The sequence below is a fragment of the Sphaerodactylus townsendi genome, linkage group LG08 (genome assembly GCF_021028975.2).
Source record: "Sphaerodactylus townsendi isolate TG3544 linkage group LG08, MPM_Stown_v2.3, whole genome shotgun sequence".
NCBI lineage: Eukaryota > Metazoa > Chordata > Lepidosauria > Squamata > Sphaerodactylidae > Sphaerodactylus > Sphaerodactylus townsendi.
The window spans coordinates 55653312-55667045 of record NC_059432.1 but is presented as its reverse complement, the minus strand read 5'-3'; the positions used below and the strand labels follow the sequence as shown (position 1 = coordinate 55667045).

The 13734-nt window shown below is 39.4% G+C and overlaps 1 protein-coding gene across 4 annotated transcripts in view; it reads left to right on the top strand.

Moving 5' to 3' along the window:
• The window catches only part of VTI1A (vesicle transport through interaction with t-SNAREs 1A), a 312235-nt gene that overhangs the window by 202184 nt on the left and 96317 nt on the right, over nucleotides 1-13734 (top strand). For 2 of the 4 annotated variants that reach the window (XM_048505584.1, XM_048505583.1), the window contains 2 exons: nucleotides 3511-3581; nucleotides 5153-5214. In XM_048505584.1, the coding sequence (XP_048361541.1) occupies nucleotides 3511-3581; nucleotides 5153-5214 (133 nt within the window). Of the gene's footprint in view, nucleotides 1-3510; nucleotides 3582-5152; nucleotides 5226-13734 lie in introns of all 4 variants that reach the window. The other 2 variants (XM_048505587.1, XM_048505585.1) reach the window with 1 other exon arrangement.

Sequence of the window (13734 nt, the reverse complement as noted above, 5' to 3'; positions counted from 1 at the left end):
TTCTAAGAATTAGTTGCTGGCTGCTCGGCCATTATATAGGTAACAAAATGATACCATTCAGTAATAGCTTTGGAATCCCCAGTGTGGCACCCATGAGCACCATGGTATTTCCACATACCTTCCCTGGTGCCCATCAAATTTTTTAAAAAAGTGAATGGGACCGAGTGGGGCTTTTACCCAACAGCTTTTCAAATTGGCCATTGGAGTTCTGAAAGATACTGTCAGATGAGTGTTTCATAGCTAGCACAATATGCATACTTATTTTGTATGTTTGCAAGAATATGTTCACTTGTATGTATGCAACATTTTAAAAGCATGATGCAAAGCAACAAGATTGGCCAAGACCCAATTACTCACCCAACAACAAGGGAAAATGTTGAAAATACATCAATGAAACAATTCATTCATCAGCTATAGTACATGAAGTATACATCAACGGGGATACTCCATTCATAAATATATAAGGTTCTACAATAGCGATAATTATGCGGGGTAAGTATAGTCCGAAGATGTAAAGGTTCCGCTATTGCTTCAAATTCTTCAGGACTACACCACGCAATAAATGAATCACAGGTAAGAAAGAAGCAAATCACACTCCAATATAGTAAACACAGCAATATAGTAAACATAGCAAACAATTTGCACGTAGCTGTATCGGCAGCAAAACAGTAGCAAGCAAGTGGCTCGTAGCTGTATCGGCAGCAGAACGCCTGCGCACTGAGGATATGTTTTCGAGCTGTAAATCTTCTTCAGTCCTTATACAACATTCATAATTCCAACAGATCTCAGTCTATAATTCTTGAAATATTATACAGTATTGCCTGTGATATATACAAAATGCTGTAAGTACATATGATCAATACACATCTGAATTAAATATAATATAAATACATAATAAATTACAATAAATATTACAATAAATATATTTGTATGTATGTATATGTGTACATATATTTATTTACGTCTTCGGACTAAACTTACCCGCATATACTTACCCACTTATCGCTATTGTAGAACCTTATATATTTATGAATGGATTATCCCTGTTGATGTATGCTTCATGTACTATAGCTGATGAATGAATAGTTTCATTGATGTATTTTCGATGCACTTTAACTGATGATTATCTAAAGTTTCACTTTAAAAATTATAAGAATATGCATTTTCCCTTGTTGTTGGGCAAGTAATTGGGTCTTGGCCGATCTTGTTGCTTTGCATCGTGCTTTTACATCTCACCTGTTGCTTGTTTTTTGGTTCACATTTTAAAAGCATCCTGTTAAACAGAGCTGCCCAAAATGGTGAACAGTAGCAACCAAAGTTACTCATAATCTTGTTGCCTGATATTTTGTGGTTGGTTCAACCTCTCATGGCAGAAATTTTATGGTTGTATGCACAACCCTATGTCAGAATTCCAAAGATGCCCACAGGCTCAAAAAAGGTTAGGGACCTTTGATATAACTGAAAATATAAATGTACTGAAAATGTTTTAACAGCCTCTGATTTCATTGAAACATCTTGTATTTGAAAAACTTGTAGCTAGAAATAATGTTGACAGCCCTGAGATTATTTCATCTGTCAATAATCTAATAGTGGTCTTTGTAGTAGCTTTTCATCTTTCAACAAAGAGTCCAGGACCATTTCAAGGATGTAACATTATTTCGCCCTCCAGTTATTCATATTATATACCTGGAGTTAATACGATCATTTCAATTCTTAGAGTTTTCTGCAAACATGAAATTTATGACTGAAAGTATGAATTGTAAGTGTCATATCAACAATTCATTTTGTGATATTCCCGCTGACATGGTCTCTTTCCTTTATTTATTGATATCTTCAGTCATCAGCAATGAGGGAAAAATACACTATTTGTCAAAGTCAACAGCATTCTATCCTCAGTTACAATTGATGTTGCTGTTTCTTGATGGCTAGAAAATAAGCTTCACTGTTAGAAGATGCCAATTGACAAACTATCTTAACAAAAGCAATTTTGGGGTATTTTTACCAATTGAAGTGTTGTATTTATTTATGTGTTTTATATCACTTTATCTCTTGATACTGTTAAAAATAGTTAAAATATTCTCTGCGACCCCTCTTTGGGTCCTGTTTGGAGGGAAAGTAAGGTGTAGTTGTTAAAGTTAAGCTTGTGTCTCAATTTTGGTTTTAATTTTGTTACTAGAAGACAGTGGAAGAGGGAAACAAAGGTTTTCAGATATTAACTCTTGTTGGTACACAAGTTAGTCTGATACCTTTCCTAATAAAAATATACCAGCATAAGAGCGCATTGAATAGTTCTGTACTAACATTGCCACCTGTACAGCTACAATTCGTTTTATCATCTTTTATATCCAGAAGGCATTATGCGCACAACTAGTAGTAAAGAGCAGCAATGGTGAGATACTGCTGTAATTCTATTGATCCATGCTAATATATCTGAGAACATACCGGTAGTTATTTTACGTAACCTTAAAATATTTATATAATACTTTGAGTGACTGCTATATAATTATAAACTGAACTTTCCTGTGTAGCTTACAGACTATGCGCAGCCTTAAAGGGAAATGTTTTTTACTTTCATAAAAGTGATTGAAATCCATGGATGAACGCATGCGAGATGCGGAAACACACTGCTGTGTCCCTTTGAGTAGATTCCAAGTGTTACTTAAGTAGTCCTAGGTTCAAACTCCTGGGTTAAAAAAAACAGCTCAGACTTTATTGTCTGGCAATTGCTAAAAACAAAGATAACAGGAAACTTCTGATGTAGGCTGTCAGTAACCCTCTACACATGGTACTATGTGCATGAAAATCACTATCTGTATAGGGGGAGACAATCCAAATGGCTTGGCCTCACTCCCTGTGTGTTTGCCACCTTGTGAGTATAGAGCCTACACTATGACAGGGAATGTTTAAACAAGCACACTACCATTCCTGGTAATGGGGAGGAAATGTATTACATACATGCTCAAGAGCCAGCAATTGTTCATAGGTAGGAGATAGAGTGAGCGCACGAATACCTGCTCCCCCTCTACATGCACTGATTTCCACACACATGGTATTGTGCAGAGGTATGTGCCCATAGTATTACCAAAGGATGTATTTCAGTCAGTGATCAGGACCCAGAGGAGCCCATGCATGTGCACAGGAGGCAGAGGCAGATATAGAGACAAATATAGGTAGCTCCTTTCACTTGGCAGGGTTGTGCTCCAGAGGAATCTAGATATTCAGAGATTGTCATCAGAAGGTGGAAGTTAATTGTCCCTGTACACATTTTAAACATCTTGCCCAGCATTTTAAAATGGTGTTTTGTCTGTTTGTGATGCTTTCATTCTTTTAAGACCTCATGAAATTATTCACAGCATGTAAGATTATTCTAGTTATTCTTTCTGTTTTTACATTTAGCGTAGTTATTAAGAATATTAACCTACACTATTTTTAAATACATCTGTTACATTTCATTTTGTTATCTATTTTGCTATCATGTTTTACTATTTGTGTTTTTACTTGTTAATGCAGAGCAGATTGGTCAGGAAATGTTGGAAAATCTCAGCCATGATAGAGAGAAGATTCAACGTGCTCGAGAACGAGTAAGTTTTCTACCTTAAATTTAACACCAAAAATGGTTCATTACTTATTATAGATGAAAAAGGAAGGAATTATCAATACTTCTCTTTTTGCAAACCCAAAGAGATATCTATAGATTTGTCTCCATCTTATAAACAGTTTTAAATCAAAAAAAATATGTTTGAACCTGTGTACAATTTTATAAAAAGGATATCATGTTGCATTGGACTAATGCTTACTATGGGCCTTTGATGACCCACCAGAAAGATCAAACATATTTTTACCCAAATAATCCAAGATCGTATCCATGTCATCTACTTCCTGATATCAGCATTTATACCCATATTCTCAGGCAGGGATGTTTCCCAACCCACTATGACCTGTCACTCTTTCAATTGGAGATATCAGAGATTAAACTTCAGATCTTCAAAATGGAAACCTTAAAATTTTTCTCCATCTTCTCCATTCTGCAGCACTACTGGCCAACATGGCACCATGTGCAAGGGATTGTTTATGCCAAGCACAGCCCAAGAAAAAACAGAATAGCCAACAAAGAGGAGCTGCGTTTATTATAGGGAGTCAAAGCACCCTTCCTGCAAGCTGTGGCTGATGGAAGCAACAGTTTTGAAACATCAGTACATAACCGCTGATTTGTCAACTGTACTGTTGCATGCAGTTCTAAATGTTTCCTTTGTCAGTTGCAACTAATTTTTCACTTGTGCCTACTTAATAATCATATTTTTAAAGTGTCAAAATATGAAATTCAACTGGGGTCCCAGCTTGACCGTGGAAGTTTGCTAAGTGATTGTGGGTCATCTCTCTCATGGGATGGTTGTTATAAATATAAAATGGAGCAGGGGAGAAAGTTGTTCTAAGCTGATTTTGCTCCCCACTGGGCTTTCAATGTTCGCTTCCAGGTCAGGTTAAAGCAATCCCTACACCCGCACAGTGCAGCGACCTGGCCAGTGCCTTGCAGCTCTCCCTGTGTCTGGGCACAGCTCACTGGCACCCAAGGCCAGGCACAGCCGCACGGCTGGGAGGCCTCTCCCCTGCTGGGAGGTCATGCCAGCACCTGAGGCCAGGCCCAGCCATGCGGCCAGGAGGCCTCTCCCCCTCTGGAGGATCGTGCTGGCGCTGAAGGCCGGGCCCAGGCGCGTGGCCTAGCCACATGACCGGGAGGCCTTTCCCCCAATGGGGGATTGCGAGGGCAGGCGCCCAACCAGTGTTGATTGGTTGTGCCAACCGGCGCTGAGGCCAAGCCCCACCATGTGGCCGGGAGCCCCTCCCTGCAAAGGGTGTACTCTAGGCTCCTGCCCTCTCCGGCTGAGATGCCCTCTCTGGGCTCCCTGCTGACAAGGAGGGCAGGAGCCTGCATGCCGCCACAATGCATGCCTGAGCTGCCATCCAGAGCCACCACCATAAGTGGGGCGTGTGGGGGCGCTTGGCCAGGTATTGCAGGGTGGGGGAGCGCCATTTCCTCCCACTATGCCTTCTGTGCAGTGAGGAAGATTTTCTTTGGTTTGTCTCAAAAACAAAGTTTTCTTCACATAATAGGTTTGCGGTATTTTTTTAAAAAGAAACTTTATCTCCACAGCTGAGAGAAACAGATGCAAACCTGGGTAAGAGTTCAAGGATCCTAACTGGAATGTTACGAAGGTAAGGGACAGGTAGGGACTCTAATCTCTCTTTTTCTCTTTGTTCACTTATATCATAATGTAGTAAATAATCAGATTTTTGTCAGGATTTTCTAGCATTTGGAAATCAACATTCATTGAAAATAGTTAAAATAGTCTAAATTTTCTCTCAGTCTTTTCTTCAGCACCTTAGCTTTAGGTCTGTCCTATGTGGTATTAAACCTATTATGTTAACCGGTTGTTTAACTTCCTTGGCTATCCTATCAGGCAAAATTTACAATAATTTAAGCATCATTTGGATTGTGTTGTTTCCAAAAGAACACTTCCATATAGAAGGAAGTATCCATCTACCTGTATAAGTATCCATCTACCTGTATAAGGATGCTCATAGAACAGAAGAGAGGTCTGTTGCTACATGACTACAGGAAATTGAAGATCTGTATATAATTATTTCCCTATCTATCTCTGTCCCATTAGCTTCTTAAAGAATTATGAGTTCTGAGCTTACTTTCTGTAGTTCAGGAGTAAAAGTTCAGGAGTAAATATGGGAGGTTTCCAAATTCCATAATCCTGGTACAGTGTCTGTATGTGCCCATGTACTTTAAGCAGATGTGAGGGAAAGAAATGGGCCTTCATTGTGCCATATGGAGATCCCAAAATGCTTTGACTTCAATATGCAGGAAAGAATGATCCTTATAATATTTTGTACATATTTCTCCTATAAATTATAAAAAATATGGGAACTTATAGATAATCTTTCCAGTTCCTTGTATGTTTAGCAGAGTTTCTTATTTGCAAACTATGTCTCCCAGTTCCTTACTTAAGTATAATTTGTGGAAAACCTTACATAAAAGAATATTTGGTGTCATTACTGATATTCCTTGTTACTTATGAAGCTTGTGTTGAGGGATAAGCTGAATAAACATCATGTTTGGTTCTGAGACTGCCGTCAGAAATCATATCATCATTTTTTGCCACCATGAAAGGCATGAATATGGATGTGTGTATGTACGTAGTCAGGAACAGGATCAGGACACAAGTCAAAAATGAATTTATCCAAAACATGCTTCTGGAAAACCCAAGAAAGTATTGGTGATGGGAAAAGGAGACAATATGTGAAAGAAAGCATCTGGTACCTAAACTAAACTAGAAGTTGAACAGGGGCTGCTGGGTCAAACTGGAGTGGGGCAAGGCAGGAATAAGATAAAGTAGTAGAAACAGGAGACTAAGAGCAAAGAGGATTGGAAAAACAGCAGATTTTAGACCTATTCTGACATGACAATGTGGGTTCAGAACTAGTAAGCTCAATACCCTTATCTTGAAATATGTAGGAAGAAATGTTCTTTAAAACAAACATTGAAGCTGTGCTCTTTAACCTTTTCCAGTCTTTGAGGCTATAATTGCACAATTATTATTATTTATCATATTATAACTTTGTAAAGACTAGCAAATATATTATAACCATCCTGTGGAGGCCATTTTAAGTGTCTCCAAATTGCAGACTAGTTTCTACTCACCATGTGAATCAGTCAGATTTCTCAGAAGTTCTGTAAGCACACAAAGAAATCGTGGAAAAGTCTATGTTGTGGGAAAAAATTGCCTGACCCATATGGTAACCACTGCACATGAGCAACTTGCTGTATGGAAATAGCTGCACATTAAGTGATTTAAGATGTATACACCAGTCCTTAATCTTCCCAGAAAATAGCTTGAGGTTTTTTTTAACCTATTTGTTTATTCAGTTGACAAAGTCTAAGATACCTGGACCTCTTGCCTCTCTTTTACAAACTTCTCACAATTCAGACTCTGAACCATAGCAGACAAAATTTTCTGATTAAGAATAATATGTAAATGACACAAGCTAAATTCAAAATCCATGGAGAAAGGAACTGGCAATTGAAAGAGATGGTTCAGCGCCTGTGGACAATCAAAATAATAATAATAAAAAACTCTACAGCCAAACCCATATTCTCCCCAGGAAAAACCCTGAGACATGAGCTGTAACGAATATTCTGCATATGTCTCCATTTTGTCAAATCTTATTAAAGGGGGTTCTTACTTTATGTCAATTGAGCTGTCCAAAAATCATTCATCATTTTTAGTCTTAAAAAAAGTCATGCAGTTATTTAAATAATATCATATTAATGTTAAAGTTCAGCTGTCATTTAATAGTATGGCTTAATCAGACATAGCATTTAAGAAAAATAGTTTTTTCAAGCTTTACTTCGCTTTCAGGTTGGCAGATTCAAATAAGGATTTATGGGTTTCTAAACCAATGTATTTTTGCCCACGTTTATGCTTGATGTACCTCAGCTTTTCTTCCAGGCGTCTGCAGCTCGATATTTTCAGTAAAATAAAATATCTTCTCATATTGTTTTTGAATACATTTGCAAGTAATTTAGTCAGGGTGAAACAAAAACATGCTGTAACCTTTGACATTGTTATGTGCTTGGGAGTTGCAGTTAGGACTCCTAGTTTATAAGTGTTCTGTAAGCCAAATGAAAAATTTGACCTTTGTGAAATATTCATGGGGCCCTGTTCTCAGACAAATGGATTATGTAGTCAAATGTTTAAAAGGACATGCCTTTTTTGTATTTCAGAAGGTCATTTGATTTCCTTTTTCTGTACAAAACAACAGCAGCACAGACCCAGATTTGCCCATTAGAATAGAGAGGCAAGTTCCACTTTCAGTGTAGAAAATGCATGTTTTGGTGAAATTCGTATAGATGTGCACATTTCTATCCATGTATAGACATGATCTGTATAGTGGGGTAGGTGCCTGATAACATTCCATGGCAATTATTCCCTGTAATTTAAATTTGTTTTGTTTTATACATGTAAGGATAAGTAGCAGATTTTTAGTGGCAGAATTTTAACAGTTATTTAGGATCACTCAAAATGCCACAATAGATCTGAAAACAACCCTCTACTGCCCATTGCATCAAAGCGACTTCCTGACAGGAATGCAGGGATTCATATCAGCCTCTGCCAGTGTACACTGGCCATGCTGGCAGGGGGCTGAGGTGGGAATCAGAACCCATAACATCTGGAGTGCCAAAGGTTCGCCACCAAGGGTCTAGGTCACGTATAATTGCTAGAAAACAATGATTACCTATGGGTGGCAGTTCAGTTTTTCCTGTCATTCCTTACTTTTCTAGATATTGTGCAGATATGCATTTAAATGCTAAAATGAATGGTGAATAGCCTTATTTTGCCAGTTATTATGTGGATAGTAACATTGCTAAGTTGAGGTGGTAAAAATCAAATTAATCTGACAATTAATTTGAAAGTATAATATCATCATTTTGTCTGTAGTGCAGTCCCACATGATAACTGCACAGGCAAAGGCTGGCTATGGAAAACTGACCAGAAGACTTCTAGAAGTTTTTGAGCACTTGGAGCACTCCCGATCATCCCCTCCAGAGCCAAGAGCAGGCTGATTTCCCAACCAAACAGTCACATGAAAGGAAGTAGAGAGATTTCTCCTCTCTCAGTTGTCCCTTTCAAGGTGTGATTCTGGATGTCTCCCTTTCAATAGAGACCCAGGTCACAAATGAGACCCGACTGGCATTTTCCTATCTTTTCTAGGTCAGGCAACTGTATCTGTTCTTCTCCGACTTGGCTACATTTGTCCACGTAATAATCACCTCCAGTACTGATTAATGTAACTTGCTCAGTGCAGGACTTGCTGTCTAATATGGATATTGCACATGGTATAACTCTGCAAGACGATTCATGAATTAAATATATCTCATCTCCAATGGCAACCCTTTGAGGAATGATTTAAATGAGTTCACCACACATCCCATAATATCTACCTCTGCCTCAAATGTTCCAATAGGTTGGTATGGTCCACTGTGACAAAAGCTGCAGACAGACCCAGGAGGAGCAACAAAGAAGCATGATTTTTAGCTACATTCATGTAGAGGTCATCAACTACCTAATAACCCCAGTGCTTTTTTGAATCCAGAACAATCTATGAGCCTTTGTAGATGGATTTTTTTTAATGAGGTGGGTGTTGGGGCCATGGTCACCTTTCCCTTTCATAGACAGTGGTCAGATGGTGGTTCAGGCTGAATATCTAACCCTGAAGTAAGACTTTTCTTCATAGGCTTAGCGGAAAAGGTTTGGTCTTTTTCATACATTGGGCCTGTCACGATTTGAGAGAAGCCCAGGAAGTCAAAGACCATATAAAATCTTGGGCTAGCCAGGAAGGGGAGCAGGCATGAATGTTGAAGTCACCCAGCACAATCAGCCTGGAGCAACTGAGAACACCTCTTCACATCCAGACAGGGTGGCCACTGGATATGTGGACGGACACTAAACAACAGAATGCCTAATCTAACCTTAGTCACCAACATAGGAGAGTATAATTGATGCCAGCCATAGTTTGTAGTGGAAGCCTGTAAAGCAGAAGGACTCATGAAGGAAGATGGCAACCCTTCCTCCATGCTCCATGGTACAGGATTGGTAGATACGGCAGTGGCAGATAATCAGGGTGGGGCCCATCAGGATCAGCTTCAGCCACCAATTTCATTTTCTTCCTACACATCTCCCCACCAGGCAGGCCACATAAATTTCCCTTACTTTGGCTTTCGTTTCCTTGCATCGGTTTGTTGAGGGAATCACCTCCATCGCCGGCAAGAATTCTGCCGGCGTGGAGGCGTGAGGTCACCATGCAAGCATACGCGACGATGCCTTCTCGGAGAAGCCGGTGAGGCGTGGCTTTGTTCCGCGATGGAGTCGCTTCTTCGCTTCCGACCTTGTCCTCGTTAAGTCAGCCTGTTGAAGCCGTTGAATCCACGCCCACGCTGCCCTCCGATCTCCAGTGGTCGGAGGACAGCAGTGGGCGCTTTGATGACCAGCAGGGGATGACATAAGCGCGAGCTCGGACGGGGAAGTTGCAAATGTTCTTCCGGCGGTGTTGTTCGCACCGGCATCTACGGGGCACACGCTGTTGAAGCTGAAAAACAACCCTTTAAGTTGTTTTTCAGGGCAGCTTGACTGCCGCCCTGAGGGGAGAGGGAGCGGAGTCAGGTCGTGTGCTGCTGCTAAGGTGCAGCAGCAGCCGCGCTAAGCAGTTTAATGGCTCCCTTGGGCGCGCGATTCCAGGTCCTCCCAGGGCTGCCATTTACGACGGCCGCGGCAGTATGAAACGGCCATAGTATCTCAGTAAGCCATGCAGTTGTGTGTTTCACTGATCTATTGTTTCACAGTATTAGAAAATATGTAGAAGAAACAGACACTATTTCATCCTCAACTCTTGGGATGATACGGAGATTAGAAAGGCAATGATCATCCTTGCCAGATATTAGCCATCTTTGAGCCATCCATCCCACTCTTATATCTACTGGCTCCTATCTGCACTGAAAAATTGCATTCAGACATGCTGTTATGATCAAACTTGCATGGAAGTGTATTGAATAGTTATAAAAACAGAAAGACAAAGTAAATAGTCATAAAAACCACATCATTTTGTGGTGTCCTCTTAAGTAATTTTCTTTTTCTGTCGAGTCCACTAGTGAGCGTCCTGCTTGCTAAACGGCTTTACCGTTTGATAATTTTCATCTTGAAAGTTGTTACACATGAGGTGTTAGGAAACTGCTGAATGCATCTGCCTGTATGAAAAAGACCTCTTTTCAAATTTAATTTTAAACAGGATGGGGGCAAGAGCTTTGGCTGATGAAAACGTAGCAATATACATTCAACACTGGTGATAAATTGGGTGATTTGCCAACACCTTCATGACAACTGCTAATATATGCAGGGATAAAGCATGCTTTATCCAGTAGTCTGGTTGGTCAAGTTTCTTCTCTTACATCATTTTCAGCAATTGGTCATGACTTCCATTCCTGGACAAGCTTCCAATAACCATGTTTTCACATATACTTAGGGTTCTGTTTCTTATATGTTTGTGTTTGTTTTCTTGATACTTAATAAATAACCTATTGAGAAGGGGATGACAAACTAATGCAGAAAACATATTAGTAAAAGTTTTAATGGAATGGATGATATAAATATACACATACATACATACACATTTCTCGTCCCTTATCTTTAAAACTATATGTAGAGCGGGGATTAAAATATACAGAAATACTAAATTATAGACATTAACTACGTTCAGAACAAAACTAGGCTAAAAGATCAGGAGTTTTTCTGTTTAAAAACTAGTTGAATGTTTGCTCTGTAATTAGGAAAGGGGATGATATTATATTTCCTCTTTCAATAGGTAGTCTTTTTTTGAGTTGATGGACAGAACATCTGGAAAACTTAACGTAATGTTAATACAATTCCTAAGAGTAAACATATTTCATTATTAGGCATTCCAACCAGAAAACAAGTAAACCTTTGAGACAATTCAAAAATAAGAATATAGTTATACTGGGGATAAGGGAATATACCAATTGCATTCAACAGGAAGAATCATTTTTAAAATGTATCTGGTATACTGGTTTCTATATTCCCTCTTCAATTGCATAACAATCTCTTGTATATTAAAGAAACACTATTCTGTAAGTTAGGAAGCAATTTTAACAGTATATAATTTTAACAGCAACAAACACATATGAGGATAATGCCACATGCTACATTCCACATTCTGTACTTCCAAACTTAATGTATGGTACACACATGACAGAGAGCTGCAGCCAGTTATCCCTCTAATGAATGCCTGTATATTTGCTTCCAAAGAGCGATTGTCTCATTGATGAATTACATTTTAAGATTTCAGCTTTAAAATATCTTAGCAGTACATCTAAAATTGTAGTATTTGAAGTGCTATCAGTCTCCCAGTTGTACATACATGCTCTGCAGGATTGGATTTTTGCTCTGATGTTCCAAGATTAAAAGATGCTAAGCATTGTTTGAATATTTCTGAGCAACCTTCATAGTCATTCTCATGAAGTTCAAGAAGGGCTTCCATACTAGAGGGCCCAGAAAGCAAGATATAGGTATAGGAAAGCAAGATTAAGGTATATTAGATAATATTAGGGTAGTTAAAAGCCAAAGAATATAAACTTGCAGCCTCATCCAAATGGTCAGGCAGTAAGCTACAGTGGCACCATTGCACCTCTTCCAGATAATTTTCCCAGCAGCATGGGGAAGCTTGCAAAGAGAAAAAGTTGAGAAACCTCTATGGGGCTGTATAGATTTGTGCAAATTCACTGTAACGCCCATGCACTGCTCTAGTGGGTGGAACCCCCCCCCCCCGGTCTGGACTCAACAGTTTTTACAGAAGTTTTTTGCAATTTTATGTTAGCTTTATTGTGTTACATCAACAGTTGCAGGGTTTTTTTTCTGTGTCCCAAGCAGCCTTTTTTTGAACCTAGGACAGTTATTGCTGAGGTCATGAGACCCACAGGGACTAATACCGAAGAAGGGGGACACCTTTATTCATTCTTCCATAATTGCAGCTTTCATTTGGAACTCAGGCACAGTTTTGAATATTGGGAGCTTCCTCCCCCTGATTTGTTGGAGATAGGATGTATTCATGTCAACTGGTTGTGGTGGGTTTTCCGGGCTGTGTGGCCATGGTCTGGTGGATGTTGTTCCTAACATTTCAACAGGAAAGAAGAGACTCTGATAATTAGCAAAGGTTGGCTACCAGTACTTAAAAACACCAAAAGCAAACTCCAAGGGCATGCTAAGTTCATGAACAATGGACTCCACCCAAACACAGGATTTGCATTCACCAATACTGCTGCTGCTGCAGGGCATGAAAATGTAAATCACTCCCTGGACTGATAAGCCCCACCTACAATACAATACTATCAACCACATCTTTGCATAACAAGTTCCACCCAAACACTTACTGATTGGTTCCCCACCCTGGGACATGGACAATATATACTACACTAAACATTCCCTTCTCACTGGACACAGTGTGTAACAGACTTCCCTCTGTGATACACCTCTGAAGATGCCAGCCACAGATGCAGGCGATACGTTAGGAACAAGATCCACCAGACCACGACCACACAGCCCAGAAAACCCACCACAACCAGTTGAATCCAGCCGTGAAAGCCTTCGACAATATATTCATGTCAAGTTTGTAGAAGCTTGATTTTGTATGAAGCTTGTGCTGTGAAGTTTGTGAAGCTTGATTTTTATTTGGGCAGTGTCCTCTATTTATATTGATAACTTTTTTTCTTTCGTGGCCAGATGATTATGATCTACCTTCTTTTCCTTTGCTGTTTCTTTATTCCATAAAAATACGTTGTGTGCTTTTTACTTTCACTATTTCTCCTTCTATATCATCTGGAATTATTTGTCCCTTCTATCAACCTTGACCATCTGTACAGCTGGAAACACCATTATCTAAATCACTGCTGTGCTCCTACATAAAGAGCAGTGTCCCAGTGGATTCTTTCTTGTGCTGGTTCATTCAGACAACATGTATCAAGAATGTGATGTATCACACTGGGTTAAATATCATCTAACCCCTGTGGTTACACTGTTCATTGAGACATGCTTAGTATCATTAAGAGGTTAGAGCTGTCAGTGAGATTGTTGCTTGCAACGTCAACATTTCAAAATCCAC